The sequence below is a fragment of the Staurois parvus genome, unplaced genomic scaffold, assembly GCF_062004578.1.
Source record: "Staurois parvus isolate SC_StPar_1 unplaced genomic scaffold, SC_StPar_1.0 ptg000282l, whole genome shotgun sequence".
Lineage (NCBI taxonomy): Eukaryota > Metazoa > Chordata > Amphibia > Anura > Ranidae > Staurois > Staurois parvus.
This window is the reverse complement of record NW_028318078.1, coordinates 8,228,035-8,248,748: the sequence shown is the minus strand read 5'-3', so window position 1 is coordinate 8,248,748 and position 20,714 is coordinate 8,228,035. Positions and strand designations below refer to the sequence as shown.

General features: G+C 41.1%; 1 protein-coding gene across 1 annotated transcript in view; it reads right to left on the bottom strand.

Annotated features, from left to right (window-relative positions):
- Positions 1 to 20,714, bottom strand: part of LOC149458638 (inter-alpha-trypsin inhibitor heavy chain H3-like) — a 123,780-nt gene that overhangs the window by 73,756 nt on the left and 29,310 nt on the right. Inside the window, exons 6-8 of the mRNA XM_089681904.1 lie at positions 16,180 to 16,290; positions 10,487 to 10,612; positions 5,011 to 5,127 (exon numbers count right to left, since the gene is read on the bottom strand). Of these exons, the coding sequence (XP_089538030.1) occupies positions 5,011 to 5,127; positions 10,487 to 10,612; positions 16,180 to 16,290 (354 nt within the window). The remainder of the gene's footprint in view (positions 1 to 5,010; positions 5,128 to 10,486; positions 10,613 to 16,179; positions 16,291 to 20,714) is intronic.

Genomic DNA, 20,714 nt, shown 5'->3' with positions numbered 1-20,714 from the left:
TTTGCATGATTACATTTATAACTACAATATGTGACTAGTGTATACAGCATATTACACTTTTTGGCTGACCCTCCCCCTTTACATTTTATATGCCTTTTGTAGGATTTTCCTTTACTCTGATTGTAAGCTATTAAGAATAGGGCCCATATATATATGAGCCAGAGCCAGGACTTCTTTTTAATTTGGGATAATGTAGAGGTTGTAAAATCACTGCCAGGTTCTTATTGTTTGTGTCTCCACAAAGGAGATTGATGCTCTGCTTGACTTGCTGACCATTATCATAGGGACAGATAATGTTGGGAAATCCAAAATTTTACAATTGTCACCCAAATAGCCAAAGATGGTAAGGGTCCATGCACACTGGCTTAAAAAAAACACTGTTCCTAGAGGAGTCTAATATTTTGCCTGTAGAAGCAACTAATGTTATCCTATCTGTCCATGCATATTAGGTAGTCTAGAAGAGGTATTTTTTTAACCATCATTTATGTACATTGGCCACGTGGCAGCTTCCTCGCTCTGAGTCTGAGTGGATGTTCCTGTATATCCTTTAGAACAGGTGTCTACATGTGGCCCCAAGGCTGCAGAGCAGCGCGATTCTGTGGTGATGGCTGTGTCACTTCGACACAGCACATTATAGATTAGGATATAGGCTCTCTGATTGGCCCTCCTGATCACGTGATGGCTGTATCCAATCACAGACATCACTGAATGTAAACAGATACATGCATACATGCGTCTCTTTTGTTGTTTTGCCCGCTGAGCTCTGTGAGAGCTCAGTGCGGGAGTGCGGGAGTGCGGGAGTGCGGGGGTGGGGGGGGAAGGGGGTGGATGGATGATCTGTGTAGCTGATGATTTTATTGTTCAGCTACACAGATCTGCAGCCATCCCACACCAATGCACCAAGCACCATTGTTCACATGTCAACATCTGTCACAGTCATCCCATAAACATCTGTCAACATTTGTCACAGTGTACAGTGCACAAAAACATCTGTCATTGTGTACCAGTGCACAAAACACATAAATAATAATAAAAAAAAATGAAAGCACTCCTGTCCCCCCCTTGCTCGCATGCGAAAAGGGAATGCACACATTGATCTCATACGCATATGTAAACAGTGATCGCACCACACATGTGAGGTATTGCCGTGAGCATCAGAGTGATTGCAATAATTCTAGCACCAAACCTCCTCTGTAACTCCAAACTGGTAACCTGAAAAGGCTTAAAAAGTGTCGCCTATGGAGATTTTTAAATACTGTAGTTTGGCACCGTTCCAGAAGCGTAACTTGTTTGGTGTCTATTTACTCAGTGCAACGCCATATTTAATATTTACCAAAAATGTGGGTATTATATTGTATTTGTGTGCACTATAATTCTTTAAATTTTTTTTTTTTAAATTGCATTTGAAAACCGCTGCGCAAATACCATGTGACACAAAAAATTGCAAAATCCAACATTTTATTCCAAAAACATATAATGTTTGGGGGTTCTAATTAATTTTTTTGTAAAAATACTGATTTTTACTTGTAAGCAAAAATTGTCAAAAGAAGACCTGGTTTTAAAGTGGATGCTTATAGGTGCCTGAAGGAGAAAAAGTCTCACGTGGTATTGCCATACTCAGGAGGAGTAGCAGAATGTGTTTTGGGGTGTATTTGCAAGAATACCTATGCCATAGGTGAGAAATAACTTGTTAATATGACATTTTTGTGAAAAAAACATTTTATTTACTTTCTTTAATTTCCAAAGAGTTGTGTAAAAATTACAACTTCAAAAAACTCACCATGCCTTACTAAATACCTTGGAATGTCTACTTTCCAAAAAGGGGTCATTTGGGGGTATTTGTACTGTCCTGGCTTGTTAGCCCCGGTTCACATATACGTGGTTGTGTGGGCTGCGTTTTGCAGGGGAAAGAGAGCCCATTCATTTGAATGGACTCCCGTGCCCCGTGACATGCAAAGAAGAAGTCCCTGCACTTCTGAAAACGCAGCCCGCACGAGAACCTCGGTTCCCAGTATGGTTGCTTTTTCCAGTGCGGGCGGCGTGCCATTAGAACTAATGGCACCCACCCGCAGGTCCGCATTTCTCTGTTTGGGTGGTGCGGCTGCACGGATTTTCGTGCAGATCCGCAGCGGCACCAACCTAGCTTTAGTGTCTTAAGAAATGAGATGTCAGTATCTCAGTTGTGAACAGGTGTGATCAATTTTCAGTGATTGGTACTATAGCTTGTAGACGCTATAACTTTCACACAAAAGCAAATAATATACACTGATTTGGGTTATTTTTACCAAAGAAATGTAGCAGTATAAATTATGCTAAAAATTTATGAAGAACAATTACATAGTTACATACATAGTTTGGTTCAAAAAGACAAAAAATCCATCTAGTTCAACCATAAAAAAAGGTGTAATCCTGTACCCACAGTTGATCCAGGAAGGCAAAATAACCCAGCAAAGCATGATCCAATTTGCTCCCTGAATATCCCCTGGATCAACTTTACCTCTAAATGTTAGTATCCAGTTATATTCTGTGTATCTAAGCAAGAATCCAGGCTGTTTTTAAAACAATCTACTGAACTGGCCAGAACCAACTCTTGATGGAGTCTATTCCACATTTCACAGCTCTTACGGTGAAGAAAACTTTCTGTATTTGGAGATTACATCTGTTTTCCTCCAGACGTAAAGAGTGCCCCCTTGTCCTTTGTTATGACCTCAGGGTGAATAACTCTACACAAAATTCAATATATGAACCACTGATGTATTTATACATGTTGATCATATCCCCCATTAATCTCCTCTTCTCAAGAGAGAATAAATTCAGTTCCTCTAATCTTTCCTCATAGCTGAGCTCCTCCATGCCTCTTATTAGTTTGGTTGCCCTTCTCTGCACTTTATCCAGTTCCCCAATATTCCTTTTGTGAATTGGTGCCCAAAACTGAGCTGCATATTCCAGATGAGGTATTACTAATGATTTGTACAGGGGTAAAATGATATCTCTCTCTCTCTGAAGTCTATAACTCTTTTGATACAAGAGAGGATTTTGCTCGCTTTAGAAACTGCAGCTTGGCATTGCATGCCATTATTAAGCTTATGATCTTCCAGAACTCCCAGATCCTTCACCATTGATTCCCCCATTTGTACCCCCCTAGTATGTATGATGCATGCATATTCATAGCCCCCAAGTGCATAACTTTACATTTATCAACATTAAACCTCATTTGCCACATAGTTGCCCAATTAAACAGTGCATGGAGGTCGGCTTGTAAATTGAAGACATCCACATTATTCCACGGCACAGCTTGGTGTCATCTGCAAAGACTGAAACGGTATTTTTAATCCCAAACCCTATATCATTTATAAATATATTAAAAAGTAAGGGTCCCAACACTGAACCCTGGGGTACACCATTAACAACCCTAGACCATTCAGAGTATGAATCATTAACCACTACTCTCTGAATTCGGTCTTTTAGCCAGTTTTCTATCCATTTACCTACGGATTTTTCTAAGCCTGTAGACTTTACCTTACACATTAGCCATGTGTGGGGAACTGTGTCAAACACTTTTTGTAAGAAATCCAAATCTACCACGTCTACAGACACCCCTCTGTCCAAGGTTTTGCTCACTTCCTCATAAAAAGAAATCAGATTTGTTTGACAACTTCTGTCTTTCATACATCCATGCTGTCTGTTGCTTAAAATATTTTTTTCCAGCAAGAACTCATCTATATGGTCTTTTATTAAACTCTCCAGTATCTTCCCAACTATAGAAATTAAACTAACAGGTCTATAATTACTTGGTAAAGCTTTTGATCCCTTTTTAAATATAGGTACAACATTGGGCTTACACCAATCCAGTGGTACTATGCAAGTCATTAAAGAGTCTCCATTATGGTCAAGAGCTCCCCCATGCTCCTTTGTATACACAGAGCTGAAGTACCTTCTTCAGCTCTGTGTATACAAAGGAGCATGGGGGAGCTCTTGACCATAATGGAGACTCTTTAATGACTTGCATAGTAGACTTTAATAAATTTGCCTTCTCTTTGTCTCCAGTCACCCACTCTAGATTATTTTGTAAAGGGCCTACATGCTGAGACCTGACCTTTTTACTATTAATATATATGAAGAATTTTGGGGGGTTTGTCCTTCTATCTTTTGCAATCTGTCATTCATTTTTAATTTTTGCTGCCTTGATTTCCTTTTTACATATTCTGCTATATTCTTTGTAATGTTTAAACGATGATAGTGTTCCTTCATTTTTATATTTTATAAAAGCTTTTTTCTTATTATTTATAGTGTTTTTTACCTTGGCAGTAAGCCACATAGGTTTCAGCTTTAGCCCTTTAAACTTGTTGCCCATGGAAATATATTTTGCAGTGTGTTCACATACAGTTTTTTTGAAAAACTCCCATTTCTGTGCTGTGTTCATCTATGCCAATATTCCCTCCCATGCTAAGTCTTGGAGAGCAGCTCTCAGCCTTAGAAAATTAGCTCTCTTAAAGTTGAGTGTTTTTATTTTACCCGTATGTGCTTGTTGTTTACAGCAAACAATAAATGAAATAATGTTATGGTCACTGCTACCCAGATGTTCTATTATATCGACAATTACTTATTTGCAAAATTTTATAACAGAAGCCAAGAAAAACTTGTTTTTTTTTTCAAACTTTCTAGCAGAAAAAAAGTGAAACGCTCCTAAATGCTAGTACAAAAAACACTCAAAATTTGCATTTGACTACTGCTAAGAGCACTGGCGTTTTTTTAAGCCAGTGTGCATGGACCCTAAATCTTTTGTTTAGCATACATATTCTGGAGTCAACTGTCTGTAAGGGTATTTCTTTCACTTATATTTTGGTCTTCAGGACGTAGACAAAGAAAAAAACTGACAGGGTTTTTAAATATTCCCTACTTTATCCAGAAGAAAAGTTTTGACTATAGATATACTTTAAGAAACCAAAACATGCAGTGGTAGAATATTAATGAATAACAATAATAAGTAAATGTTTATCTGTATCTTACCTGTTCTATCTTTCTACCCTCCATTGATCCACTTTTGTCTATTACATAAATTACATTTTTTGGTACACCAGCTAATTTATGGGGTGCGAAAAAGTGAACAAAATATCCATTGACAACCTAGAAAAAAGATAAAAACATCATTAGTTCATGCAACTAAGCCAAGGTGTAAAGCAGACATTACTAAAAGGTGGACCGTGGTCTGAACTGAATCACAATCCTGACAATCCGAACCATCATTCTGGGTGTCTTCTCCTGGGTCTCCACCTGCGCAGTCATCCTCACAGTAGGATGAGGGTGGGATTTGCCTAACTTTTCAAGTAAATAAGTTGGTGATTGGTTGCAAGGTAGGGCAGTTCTAGCAACCAATCGCCTGCTTATTAACATGAAAAGTTAGTCTTTCTGTGCCACCCACCATCTGTGTTGCTGTGTAAGGTAGGACTGTGAGAAGGGGGCTGTAATGGGAGGGGGTGGTTTGTGAAGGGGATTGAGGACATTGATGTGAAAGAGGGGATGTGATGTAAATGGGGCTGAGGATACTGATCCAATCAGGGGGATGTAATGTAAAGGGGGCTGATGACATTCATGTGATCAGGGGGATGTGATGTAAAGGGGGCTGAGGACATTGATGTGATCATGGGGATGCGATGTAAAGGGGGCTGAGGACATTGATGTAATCAGGGGGATGTGAAGTAAAGGGGGCTGAGGACATTGATGCTAGCAGGGCGATATGATGTAAAGTGGCTGAGGACACAAATATGACTCCAAAAGAGCCAGAGAATCAGTCAATATTGTCTGCTACAGGTGTGGGCTCACCTCTTTAAAGCACTGGCATGATTTATGCTACTTTTCTGCCCTGATGACCCACAGAATATGTTGTTGCAAATCAATGAATCAATCTGGACTCTTATGATTTGGCTTGGTGCTCGTTCTATTTGTATATTCTTTCTAGTAATCTGGTTAGTACCCAATGGAGGGTAGCCCTGTCTGTTGTAAGCAGCCTAACTTGAGCTACCTTTATATAAACTAAAATTAAAATAAAAGTGTGGGAATGTAAAAAAAACACATACATACTCACTAAGGTGGATGAAACATCAGTCTGATTCTGCATCTGTCCCATGCCGCTTCTAAGGCCAAGAACTGAGAGATTAAAGACCACTGATCTTCAGTGAGCAGAGAGCTCAGTGCTGATACTCATCAGCTCTCTGCTCTGCCCCTCCAGTGTTCACTGGAGTTCAGGGCTGTGGAGGGTGCGGGAATAGGTGGCTAAAGCTCTCAGCACCGCACTGAGGGGCTAAACCAGCTGCCAGTCAGGGATCTTGGTGGATACTGACTTTTAGTGTGGATTCACACATGTGCAATGTGAATTGAAGCTCTGTTGTCACAGCTAATTGACAAAATACTTGTTTGGCAGTTCAGGTCAGGTTTAGATCAGGATCAGGTCAGGATTTTATCCTGGTCACAACTGATGACATGTGCGATTCAGAAGCGCTCCCATAGAAGTCAATGAGCCTGAATTTTCCCCTAAGCCAGACCGCACTGCTCAGAAAACTGATAGAACTCTTTTTCAATTCTCACTGAATACACACTCCGGTTGCACCGCAACTATTGTATGAACAGGTACAAAAGAAACCAATGTTATTTTACATGTCATGTGAATTGGATGCGGTTCAAAATGCATCCAATTCACACATATTTGAACTGGCTCTAAAGTTGGGATGTCTCCAGAGCCTGGACTGGCTCTGTGACATCAGCCAACAGTGGACTTTAGCTGCATCTGCCCCTGGGGGGCAAAAGTGAGCACTCCCCAACAAGGGAGTGTTAAAACGGAATTAACCTCCTTTTGTTTGTCAATCAGCAGCTGGCCACACCTATTCCTGCCCAATTTCTGGATTGATAGCATTGCCTCTTCCACTCTCTTCCACTGTGAGCTGCAGTATCAGGGAGGGGGAGTGTGTGAGACTTAAATGAAGAGGACTTGCCTCAATTACGGAAGTTTTTAGTTTACATAATGAGACTTGTGCGTCAAATTGCGACTGGATTTGATACTGGACTGATATATGGGAGCCTTTATTACTGTAAAACTGAACACCAAGCAAACAGCTAAATATACAGATGAAATTATATATATTTTTATATATATATATATATATATATATATATATATTCACCTCCCGCCCACCATATAGTAATATGACGGGCGCAAGGTGGTTCTCTTGTTCTGGGAGGGTGTCATATGACGTCCTCCCATTCTCACTGTGCATGCGCGGCTCAGGGAGCGCGCAGCGCGGCGATTGGCGGTGCGCTGTGTCCCTCGGACACAGCGGATCACCGATCACAGAAAGAGCCGAAGATGTCGGCTTGGTCATGTGATCAGCTGTGTCCAATCACAGCTGATCACATGTAAACAGGGAAATGCTGGTTATCGGCATTTCTCTCCTCTCGAGCTGTCAGGCTGACAGCTCAAGAGGAGAGCTGGTAATCGGCTTTCCGCGGAGGGGACATGTACACTGATCATCAGGGCACTGATGATCAGTGTGCCCTGATGATCAGTGTAGCCCCAGCAGTGCCACTTGTCAGTGTCCATTAGTGCCTTATGTCAGTGCTCATCAGTGCCTCATGCCAGTGCCCATCAGTGCCACATATCAGTGCCTACCAGTGCACATCAATGCCACATAGCAGTGCCCATCTGAGCTGCCTTTCAGTGTCACCCATCAGTGCCAGTCAGTGCTACCTATCAATGCCAATCAGTGCTGCCAATCAGTGCCAGTCAGTGCTGCCTATCAGTGCGCATCAGTGCCGTCTATCAGTGCATGTCAGTGCCGCCTAACAGTGCCAGTCAATGCCGCCTATCAGTGCTGCCTATCAGTGCCATGTATCAGTGCTGCCTTTCAGTACTCATCAGTGATGCCTGTCAATGCCCATTAGTGCCACCTACCAGTGCCTCCTCATCAGTGCCACCTATCAGTGTCCATCAGTGCAGCTTATCAGTGCCCATCAGTGCAGCCTCATTAGCGCACATCAGTGAAGGAGAAAAATCACTTATTTACAAAATTGTATAAGAAAAACTAAGAAAAACATTTTTCTTTCAAAATTTTCTGTGGCTTTTGGTTTGTTTAAGAAAAAAAAACCCAGAGGTGATTAAATAACACCAAAATAAAGTTCTATTTGTCACAAAAAAATGATAAAACTTTCATATGGGTACAGTGTTGTTTGACCGTGCAATTGTCATTCAAAGTGCAACAGCGCTGAAAGCAGGAAATTGGCCTGGGCAGGAAGGGGGTATAAGTGCCCTGTAGGCTAGCGGATATATATATATATATATATATATATATATATATATACAGTGGGGATCGAAAGTTTGGGCACCCCAGCTAAAAATTTGTATTAATGTGCACAAAGAAGCCAAGGAAAGATGGAAAAATCTCCAAAAGGCATCAAATTACAGATTAGAAATTCTTATAATATGTCAACAAAAGTTAGATTTTATTTCCATCATTTACACTTTCAAAATAACAGAAAACAAAAAAATGGCGTCTGCAAAAGTTTGGGCACCCTGCAGAATTTATAGCATGCACTGCCCCCTTTGCAAAGCTGAGACCTGCCAGTGTCATGGATTGTTCTCAATCATCGTCTGGGAAGACCAGGTTATGTCAATCTCAAAGGTTTTAAATGCCCAGACTCGTCTAACCTTGCCCCAACAATCAGCACCATGGGTTCTTCTAAGCAGTTGTCTAGAAAACTGAAACTGAAAATAGTTGACGCTCACAAAGCTGGAGAAGGCTATAAGAAGATAGCAAAGCGTTTTCAGATGTCAATATCCTCTGTTCGGAATGTAATTAAGAAATGGCAGTCATCAGGAACAGTGGAAGTTAAAGCAAGATCTGGAAGACCAAGAAAAATATCAGACAGAACAGCTCGCAGGATTGTGAGAAAAACAATTCAAAACCCACGTTTGACTGCACGATCCCTCCAGAAAGATCTGACAGACACTGGAGTTGTGGTACACTATTCCACTATAAAGAGATACTTGTACAAATATGGTCTTCATGGAAGAGTCATCAGAAGAAAACCTCTTCTACGTCCTCACCACAAAAATCATCGTTTGAACTTTGCAAATGAACATATAGACAAGCCTGATGCATTTTGGAAACAAGTTCTGTGGACCGATGAGGTTAAAATTGAACTTTTTGGCCGGAATGAGCAAAGGTACCTTTGGAGAAGAAGGGCCACAGAATTTAATGAAAAGAACCTCTGTCCAACTGTTAAGCATGGGGTTGGATCAATCATGCTTTGGGGTTGTGTTGCAGCCAGTGGCACAGGGAACATCTCACGAGTAGAAGGAACAATGGATTCAATAAAATTTCAGCAAATTTTGGATGGTAACTTGATGCCATCTGTGAAAAAGCTGAAGTTAAAGAGAGGATGGCTTCTACAAATGGATAATGATCCTAAACACACCTCAAAATCCACGGGGGATTACATCAAGAGGCGTAAACTGAAGGTTTTGCCATGGCCTTCACAATCTCCTGACCTCAACATAATTGAAAATCTATGGATAGACCTTAAAAGAGCAGTGCGTGACAGACAGCCCAGAAATCTCAAAGAACTGGAAGACTTTTGTAAGGAAGAATGGGCAAAGATACCTCAAACAAGAATTGAAAGACTCTTGGCTGGCTACAAAAAGCGTTTACAAGCTGTGATACTTGCCAAAGGGGGCAGTACAAGATATTAACTCTGCAGGGTGCCCAAACTTTTGCAGACACCATTTTTTTGTTTTCTGTTATTTTGAAAGTGTAAATGATGGAAATAAAATCTAACTTTTGTTGACATATTATAAGAATGTCTAATCTGTAATTTGATGCCTTTTGGAGATTTTTCCATCTTTCCTTGGCTTCTTTATGCACATTAATACAAATTTTTAGCTGGGGTGCCCAAACTTTCGATCCCCACTGTATATATATACACAAAACACACAAGGTAGCTGTTCACTTGCTATAGGATTTGCATCTCTGTCCATCCAGTTCTGCCACACCACGCAGCCTCTGCTGCAGTTCAGTAAAGGGTCTCCTACTCACACCCGATCTATGACTGAACAGTGAAGAAAAAATCAGCACACTAATGAGCTCTTTTCTCCTATCAGCAAAGAGAGCCAAATTACTTTTTCGACCTCTCTTATTCTGAGCTCCGCTGTACAGGAACTGCAAGAGGACAATACCAACTCAAATTCATAAACTTACACTGCTTGCATTAAAAAAAATATAAATGTAGTTATGAATAAGAGACTCATTGGTCTGTGTGGTTTATATCTGCTTGGGTTTCACCTTTTGTGCCTGCATCCCATATATCACAAACATGAAATTCTTTTACCTATGAATGCAGATTATGTTAAGCAAATACATATACATAATCAGCTATCAGATATATAACTACAGTATAGCATTTTGTATACTTTTCTATTTTTTTATATATATCTTGCCTGTATGTTTCCTGCTGATTCTCGATTAACATCATATGTCACAGTAAAATCTCCATCCAGTAAGGAAGTTGTACATGTTGCACATGAACGTTGCTGATCCAAAGTTGGTTTGAAAGAAACATAGCCCTGAAAATGAAACCCATTATATGGTCAATAGTGTCAGAAACAACATACAGTATGCTACTGTATAAAACATATTCAGGGTGTCTTTTTATTTTTTGTGAAACTAGGTTTTCTGTAGTAATTTGCCATAAAATGTGATCTGATACTCATCTAAGTCACAACAATACAAATACAATGTGCTTAAAACGGAGTTCCAGCCGTTTTCGTGTTTATTAAAAGTCAGCAGCTACAAAAACTGTATCTGCTGACTTTTAATAAACACACGCTCACCTGTCCCAGAGTCTAGCAATGTTCTCACCCGTGCCATCCCTTCTCCCCTTCTCTCCTACATGGTGCTGGCATCTCAACTGTGGGCACCAGGCTGGGACATCTTGCAGCTTCACAGCCTGGTGCCCACTGCGCTTGCACAAGTTGCGCTGCGCCTCCTGATCTGGTAATCTTCTGGGACCTGTGAAAGTTCCCAGGAGACTGTGGGAGGAAGGTGGGGGGAAAACATCCGTCTCACTTTGCCGTGGTGAACTGAGCTGGAAATGGGAGCTGGAACCTGTCAAAACCAGATACCCGCTCCCCCTCTAAAGGTGCCAAATACGGCAGTGGAGGGGGGAGGAGGCAAATATGCAGAGCTCCAGCTTTTGAGTGGAATTCCACTTTAAGCTGATAGCACACAAACAATTTTAATTTCTTGTGTCTTTATTGAACACACCCAATAAACATTCACATTGCTGGAGGAAAAAGTTAGTAAACTCACAGACTAACTATTTCAACGAAGCTAATTGGAGTCAGTGGTCTACAAGCTTGGAGTCCAATTAACCACTTGCCGCCCAGCCACCGCATATAAACGGTGGCAGGGCGGCGCTCGTAGGCAAAAGCACGTTTTAAAATGGCTGCCTTCAAAACAGGTAGGGGGCGCGCGCGCGCGCCCGCCCTACCTGTCCCGCGGGTGTCAGCAGCAGGTCTCCGCCGCCGGGTCACGGCCGGTTTTTACCGGCCCTTTTCCCGCGATGAGCAGTGATCACTAACACAGAGCAGGGCTGCATTGTTTACACACAGCCCTGCTCTGTGACAGTTCGCCGACAAGCTCCCCCCTCCCTCCCCCCGTCCAGTACACACCCCCGCCCCCTAGTAAAACACTCCCCTTACACAGCAAATTCTAAAAATGTTAACCCCTTCCTCCCCAGTGACATTAGTACAGTTTCAGTGGGTTTTTTCCACTGATCACTGTATTGGTGTCACTGGGGATGTCAGTGACCCCAAGTCAGTTCCCCCCCCAGTGTCAAAATGTCTGCCGCAGTCCCGTCATATGTCGCTGATTGCCTCCATAAGTCGCTGATCGGCGCCATTATTAGTATAAATAAAAATTTTAAATCCCAGTATCTTTCCCGCCATTTGTAAACACTATAACTTTCACGTAAACCAATTAATTTACGCGTATTGGTTTTTTTTTTAGCAAAGACGTGTTGCAGAATGCATTTTGGCAGAAATTTATGACTAAATTTGATTTTTGCATTTTTTTTTTACTGGACTTGTTTTATAGCTAAAAATATTGTTTTTTTTTTCCTCAAAATTGTCAGCCTTTTTTTTTATAGCGCAAAAAATAAAAACCGCACAGGTGATCAAATACCACCGAAAGAAAGCTCAATTTGTGGGGAAAAAAAGGATGTAAATTTCATTTATGTACCGTATTGCATGACCACGCAATTGTCCGTTAAACTAGCGCAGTGCTGTATAGCAGAAAAATGGCGTAAAATGCAGTATTTATACCATAGATTGTAGACGCTATAACTTCCACACAAAGCAATCAATATACACTTATTGGGATTTTTTTTATCAAAAACATATAGCAGAATACATTTTGGCCTAAATTTATAACCAGCTTTGAGTTTACTATATATTTTTTTATAGCTGAAAGTAAAAAATATTGTTTTTCTTCAAAATTTTTGGCCTTTTTTTGTTTATAGCGTGAAAAATAAAAAGCGCACAGGTGATCAAATTACACCGAAAGAAAGCTCTATTTGTGTGAAAAAAAGGACGTAAATTTCGTTTGGGTGCAGCATTGCATGACCGTGCAATTATCAGTTGAATTAGTGCAGCGCCGAGTAGCAAACAGAGGCCTGGTCATTAAGGGGGGTAAATCCTCAGGAGCTCAAGTGGTTAATGATATTAGTTTTAAGGTGTGGTTTACAGCTACTTTGATTGATAAAAGATACTCAGACATTTTAAGATTGCTGTTCATATGAAGCATTTGCTGATGTGAACAATGCCTCCAAAAAATCGGCTCTCTGAAGACATGCAATCAAGAATAGCTGATCTGCATAAGTCTGGGTTCACACTGATGTGGTGCGGAATTTGCACCGGTTTCTGTGCGAATTCCACACTGCATCATAATTACACCCCGTTCATGTGATCCGCTGCAGATGTGTATGTTAAGTTAACAACACCCTGAAATCGGTTTTGCAAATTGCAGTGCGATGTGCAGAATCGGATCGCATGGGTGTGAATACCCATGCGATCCGAATCTAGTGTGGACAAGAAAAAGGGTCCTGCACCTTTCTGGTGTGGATGCGGTTTGATTTGAGCCATACAAAATACATGGCTAAAATTGCACCGCACAGAATACGTATGTGATTTACACAGGAATGCGGTGCATTTCCTGTACGAATCACATGCAATGTTCCACACCGCAGAAGTGTGAACCCAGGCTAAGGCTGGAGAGAAATACAAAGCAGTCTCAAAGTGCTTAGGCATCCATCAGTCCATCAGGGATACAAAGCAGTCTCAAAGTGCTTAGGCATCCATCAGTCAACAGTTCAACAAAATGGTCTATAAATGTAGACAGTTTAGAAGTGAGTATCCAAATTAGATGACTCCCAAGGCACAACACAGAATCTTCAATGAGGGAAAGAAGAACCCATGAATAACAGCTAATGGCTTGAAGACATCACTGAAGCTGTCAAACATCCCTGTTCTTGAATCCACTATATAAATGTCTTTGATCAGTAAGGATTCATTGCAGAACATCACAGAGGAAGCTACTGCTTTCCAAATAAAACATTGCTGTGCATCTGAAGTTTGCCAAAGACAAACTTGGCAAACCACAGAGCTTCTGGTAAAATGTTTTGTGGACTGGTGAAACAAAAATTGCATTGTTGGGGGAGAATGTTCAGCACTATGTATGGTGCAAAAAGGGCACAGCTGACCAACATCAAAAAATCATCCCAGTGGTGAAGTATGGTGGAGAAATCATCATGATTTTGGCTTGCTTCGCTACCTCAGTGCCTAGACCACTTTCCATCATCGAGGGGAAAATTAATTCCCAATATCCTACAGAATGATGTCAGGGTGGCTGTCTGCCAGCTGAAGCTTAGGAGAAGTAGAGTGATTCAGCAGCACAATGACCCTAAGCATTGAAGTAAATCCACTACCGACTAGCAAAAGAAAATGTGCCTTTTGGAGTGGTCCTGTCAGAACCCAAACCTTAACCCCATAGAGATGCTGTGGAATCACCTCATGAGAGCTGCTCACACCAAGCATCCTACATATGTGTCTAGGCTGAAGAGGTTTTGTAAAGAGGAATGGTCAAAACTTCCTTCTGAATGTTGTGCAGGTCTCATCCAGAGCTACTGAAAGCGCTTGCTTGCAGTCATTGCTGCCAAAGAAGGTTTAATCAGCTAATAACTCTAATGAATCACTTACTTTTTTTCCTCCAGAACTGTGAAATTTTTAATCGGCGTGTTCAATAACGGCATGAGAAATTAGAATTGTTTGTGTGTTATCAGCTTAAGTACATTGTGTTTGTATATTGTTGTCACTTAGATGCGGATTAGATAACAAGTTATGGCAAATTACTGCAGAAAACCAGTTAATTTCAAGGGATTCACATACTTTTTTTTTGCCACTGTGTCTCACAGCTGTAAAGACAGATGCATGTATTCACAGACAGGTCTTTGACATTGCATTCCTCTTAAAGGAAGATATAATGGTTTATGTTGTTTGCTTAATTTTCACTGTTTTATATTATTTGTAATAATTATATAGAACTCTCATATTAAAAATAAAAATATAATTAGGATAATTTATGTAGCGCCCTCTAGGTAGCTAGGTTTTATTGTTTTGTAGTCAGAGGCTAAGTGGCAGCCTGGGGTGAGTCAGCCTTGGAGTGAGGCAGGAGTTCATCTTAGGACAGGCTGGTAGACTCTACAGGTCATGTCTTCTGGAGACCTCCCACCCTTACAGAAACTCTGAGAACTTTCTGGAAGAGGGGAAGAGGCCCAGACCTGCATATTTGAGGGAACTTGGCCAATCCCCAAATTAAAGGTAGGTTTATTAATATAAAAATAAGACAAGAATCTATGCAAGTCCAACAGCGGAAATCATAGCCAAAGCCGGGATCAAGAGCCAAGAAAAATCATTACCAGAGCCGGGATCAGGAGCCAGGAAGAATGGTCACCAGAGCCGGGGTCAGAAGCCAGGAGGAGTCTTAGCCAAAGCCGAGTCGGTAAACAGGAAAGCAAAGAGTAGCTAAACAGGAGCTTGTTGCTGTGCAAGAGACAGGACACGAATGCAATGGACAGCTACAAACAGCAGACTTATATGTGATAAGCCGCCACCTCCTGGGGGAGGAGCCGCAGAGGGCTGAAAGCATAAAGGATCCCACAATGCCTTGCAGACACCTAAGATGGATGTCAGCACATGGAGCAGCACAAGGTCTGAGGAAAGGTAGGACCTTGACAAACAGGAAAGGACAATGTGAGTTCTTCTACACCCCCTGGGCTAGATAAAGAGAGAGGGTGGTCAGGCGCAAGACTCAACTAGTACTTATCTGGGACTACCTAATAGTCAGCTCTTGGAATCCCTTCCCCAGGGATACGCTCAGTGCAGCAGAGTGAGGAGGAAGGATTCATCTGGGGTCTGAGGAGGTGCACCAAGGGGACTTCACTGCTCCTTAAATGGACAGTGCTATTCCTTGGATCCGCATTTTTGGCACAGTATTGTTGCTAAGAAGTTTGTCCTCAGGTTTGCAGTTCCTTGGGCATCCCATATACTCCTAAACCCTAGCCACGTTGTTAACCCCTTAATATAAACAACCAAAAACCAGCTCAAAGACTGTCTTACTGACTCTAAGTATGGAAATGTGGAAAATGCATGTTGCATGGCCGTGCAGAGCTTACAGGAACCCAAAACAAATTCAGCGGCTCCTGCAGAGGTAGTGCTACACTTCTATGATACATTCTGTTAGGAAAGACTTGCATTGCATGATTATTGGCAGCTTGTGTATATCTATGTCAGATGATCCAGTTTCTGCTTGCAGACTAGAAGGTTGTTTGACACTCTGTGCAGTCTGATTGTCCTGTAATCTGATTGTGTATTTTCCCTGGGAGTCTGAGGAATGCTGTTCTTTTTTGGCGCTACCCACTTGTTGCCTACAAGTGGCAATTATGAACGCTGCAACATTTCTTATCTACCAGATCAAAAAGAACTTTTATTGTAATTTTAGTACTGAAAAGAGAAAAAATATTTACTATTATAACAATTAGCAGTGTATAAAACTTTAGAACATGTAAAAAAAATACCTTTTCAGCAGAGAAAGTTTTATGGACAGCCGGTAGTAAATCATTTGTTATGAAAGTTGCATTGGCGTCTAGAAAGCTGATGCCTTGAGGTTCATGAATTTGTACTTCAATCTGAAAATGTACATTTTGCAAAAAAGGTTACATAAACAAATATTTAGGAGCTTGTTTAAAAAGCCAGAAAGTAGATAGAAATAGATAAGAATGGGTACGGAAGGAATGGCAATAGTTTAGTATTGCATTCACATTTTGGGATGAATTTGGAACCTCTTGTCCATGCCTCCTCCCTTCCTATCTGTCTTCATCTAATCTTTCCTATAGACTGAAGAGAGCATGAATTAGTTATATGATGATTTCTTTCTCAATGATCAGGGACATGCATAGGTAGACTGCAGAATGAATTTCAGACTTACTTTGGAAGACCACAGGCTTGAGATAAGAGTTTAAGGGAATACAGTTAGTTTGCAGTCACATTTGTATGTTTGTTATATGTTCCCATTCACATTGCATACTTTATTTATATTTTTATATTTCTTACCCTTTAGATATTTCCTAAGAGAAAGTCTCATGGCTGATTGAAAGGATTTCCAAACAATGTTAGTGTGAGTCTTTTCTAAGGACAAATTGAATTTCCTCTCATTAACATATAATGGAAGATAAGTGGGCTGCCATTGTTGACATCTATTTGAAGTTGCCTAATTATAAAGAGTCCCCCTGATGAAGTGACGTAACACATAGGGCATAAATGGAGGCAGACGCGGACCGGAAATGATGGATGTGGAAGCTTATGCCAGTTCTCCTGTATGTGTTAACATGATTTTACAAGTTTTAAAAGTGTATGTACAATTTGGTTCTGCTATAATTGTTAATATTTATATACTGCACTATCAGAGGTCTTTCTGTTTTTACCTATATTGGCATTGCATATATGGCTGCATGAATTCAGGAAAGCCTTAAAGGGACCTTAACCTAACTATTGTTGGAGTACTGGGAATACATAATGCAAGCTCCTAGTGGGCAGGAAGCATTAGAGGATTCATCCAGTGGAGGAACCTTGATGTAGTAATACCTACAGGCCTGTGTACATCTCTATGGAGGTGAGAGTTCTGTGAGCACAGAGGTGGTACGAGTGATGTATATTGAGCAGCACAACGGGATATTATTTTGATGTTGATGGTTCCACAATCATGGAAGAAGTCATCTGTCACTGTTATACGAACACTCTGAATAAAGATGGCCTCCTCGTAGCTCCGGGCGGCTGTGACGTCACGCTCTGTTGGCTCCTCCTTAGGCCTTTCGTGCAGAGCACATCATCAGAGGTTGGCGGCCATCTTTATTAAGGGGTCAGTACTACTCTTCACCATTACAGGAATTTTTTAGAGTGCATACTACCCTGTTTTATTTGTGCATACTTCGAATAAAGTGTTTTTTAAAATACTACACTATGGGCATCTTTTTGGCTCCCATTTGGAGCTAATTGATTTCCAGGACATCTGATTGCAATCCACTACCACCAGAGGGAGGGCGCTCTGTACCCAGGCTGTGCACCCATCTAACCTTAAGGGGACCTCTGGATCTAGCAGTTTTATTTCACCAAGACAAGATTACCTACCTGTAGATGGGAACTCACGTACTCCGCCTTCCTAAGTGATCCGGGTGGATATTGATTACATGCGCAATATATATGCGCGTCCGGTGAGTGCGCACTTTTATCACTTGTTCCTGTCACAACTTGCCTTGGTATACTGCTACAACAAGTGGATCATATTTTATGAACAGTTTATTTGTGCTTCCAGATATTTTATGGGACATTTATTATTCACTCACCATTCATTTATACTTCTCACTTCCATTGCTATTATTTAAGCGCTGCACTTTATTTTATTTATTTTCTTATGAGGTTTGCTGTGATTACCTTGAGTACATTTGCTGCTGATTTTAGAGCGCTCACTTTTTATGTATTTATAATATTGATTTTGTCCAGGAGTCCCTTCACATGTTGTATATTTGTTCTGTGTGTGAATGCTCAGAATGTATTAAAGTCAGACAGTTAACATTTTTAGGAGTAGGTCAGTCATCACAGCCTCCATATTTCCCTCATGACAGGTTTCCTTTACCTGCAGTAAATGCGGTTAAACTGAGTTGTTTAGCTAAGTCACCAATACTGTTGTCCTCATTGGAATATTTTCCCTCTATTACTTTTCTGGGGCGAACCCAAAATTTGGGATTTTTTTTTTACTTTCACTGTCAATGATAATGGTAAACAAGACAAAAAGAGAGGGTGAATCTCCTTAACGGGATCACAGACAGCAATAAAAACTGAAAAGTGTTGTAATCCTTCTGCACTCTTTCCAAAACATAAAAAAAAATTTACCTTTAGTGTTCACCTCCAGCAGGGGAATATATTATGCCTGTCCTGACTGCAATATCAGATTTGACTACTGGATGGAGTCAGTAATAAATTTACTGTTTTACAGAAACTAGAGACTGTTTAGATAGTTACATAGTATAGTTGAATAAAGACACCAGTCCATCCAGTTCAACCTGTGTGGGTGTGTGTGTGCTCATGTCAAAAACTCATATCCCATATCCCTGTATATTGTATTCACTAAAATGCCAATCCAAGAGTTTTTTTTTTTAAACTATCAATATTTCCCGTGGACACTACCGGTTGTGGAAGTGAGTTCCATATCCTTACCACCCTGACAGTGGAAAACCCCCTACGCAGTTTATGACTTAACCACTTCTCCTTCAATTTCATTAAATGACCCAGTGTCTTCTTATACTCCCTGAGACTGAATAGTTTAGTCCTTATGCTAGAATCACCACTGAGGCATTTATATATCACTATCATATCTCCTCTCAAGCTTCTCCTCTCCAGAGAGAATACATTTAGTGTTTGTAGTCATTCCTTGTAGCTGAAGTCCTCCAGTCCCCTCATTAATGTTGTTGCCCTTCTCTGGACTCTCTCCAGTTCCAGCTCATCCTTTCTGAGGATTGGTGACCAGAACTGGACAGCATACTCCAGATGTGGCAGAACCAAAGTTTTGTAAAGTGCCAGGAATACAGTTGCAAGAAAAAGTATGTGAACCCCTTGGGATTACGCGGAGTTTTGCATGAATTGGGCATAAAATGTGCTCTGAACGTCATCTAAGTCACAACAATAGAAGAACACAGTCTGCTGAACATAATACTACACAAACATTAGATGTTGCCATGGTTTAATTGCACATAACATGTAAACATTCACAGTGCAGGGAGGAAAAGGTATGTGAGGCCCTAGCTTAATGACTTCTCCCAGAGCTAATTGGAGCCAGGAGTGAGCCAACCTTGACTCCAATCAGTGTGATGATATTGGATGTGTTGCTGACAGCTGTCCTGCCCTTAAAAAACACACACCTGTTTTGGGTTTACTGGTTTCAAGAAGCACTGTCTGATGTGAACCATGCCTCGCAGAAAAGAGCTCTCAGAAGACCTACGATCAAGAATTGTTGACTTGCATGAAGCTGGAAAGGGTTACAAAAATATCTCCAAAAGCCCTGATGTTCATGTGTCCACGGTAAGACAGAATGTCTACAAATGTAGAAAGTTTAGCACTGTTGCTACTCTCCCTAGGCGTGGTCATCCTGTAAAAATGACTGCAAGAGCACAGCGCAGAATGCTGCATGAGGTAAAGAAGAATCCCAGAGTATCAGCTAAAGACCTACAGAAATTTCTGGCACATGCTAACATTTTTGTTGACACATCTACAATAAGGAAAACATTAAACAAGAATGGAGTACATGGGAGGACACCACGGAGGAAGCCATTGCTGTCTAAAAAGAATATTGCAGCACGTTTGAAGTTTGCAAAAGAGCACCTGGATGTTCCACAGCACTACTGGCAAAATATACTGTGGACAGATGAAACCAAGATTAATTTGTTTGGGAAGAACACACAACACTATGTGTGCAGAAAAAAAGGCACAGCACACCAACATAAAAACCTCATCCCCACTGTAAAACATGGCGGAGGGAGCATCATGGTTTGGGGCTGCTTTGCTGCCTCAGGGCCTGGACGGATTGTTGTCATTGATGGGAAAATGAATTCCAGAGTTTATCAAGACATTTTGCAGGAAAACGTACGCCCATCTGTCCGCCAACTGAAGCTCTGCAGAGGATGGGTGATGCAACAGGACATTGACCCAAAGTAATTCAACAAAACAATGGCTGCAACAGCACAGAATATGCCTTCTGAAGTGGCCCAGTTAGAGTCCTGACCTCAACCCGAATGAAATGCTGTGGCATGACCTTAAGAGAGCGATTCACACCAGACATCCCAAGAATATTGCTACACTGAAACAGTTTTGTGAAGAGGAGTGGTCCAAAATTACTCCAGATCAGATGTGCAGGTCTGATCTGCAACTACAGGAAACGTTTGGTTGAGGTTATTGCTGCCAAAGGAGGGTCAACCAGTTATTAAGTCCAAAGGTTCACATACTTTTTCCCCCCTGCACTGCAAATGTTTACATGTTATGTGCAATTAGACCATGGCAACAT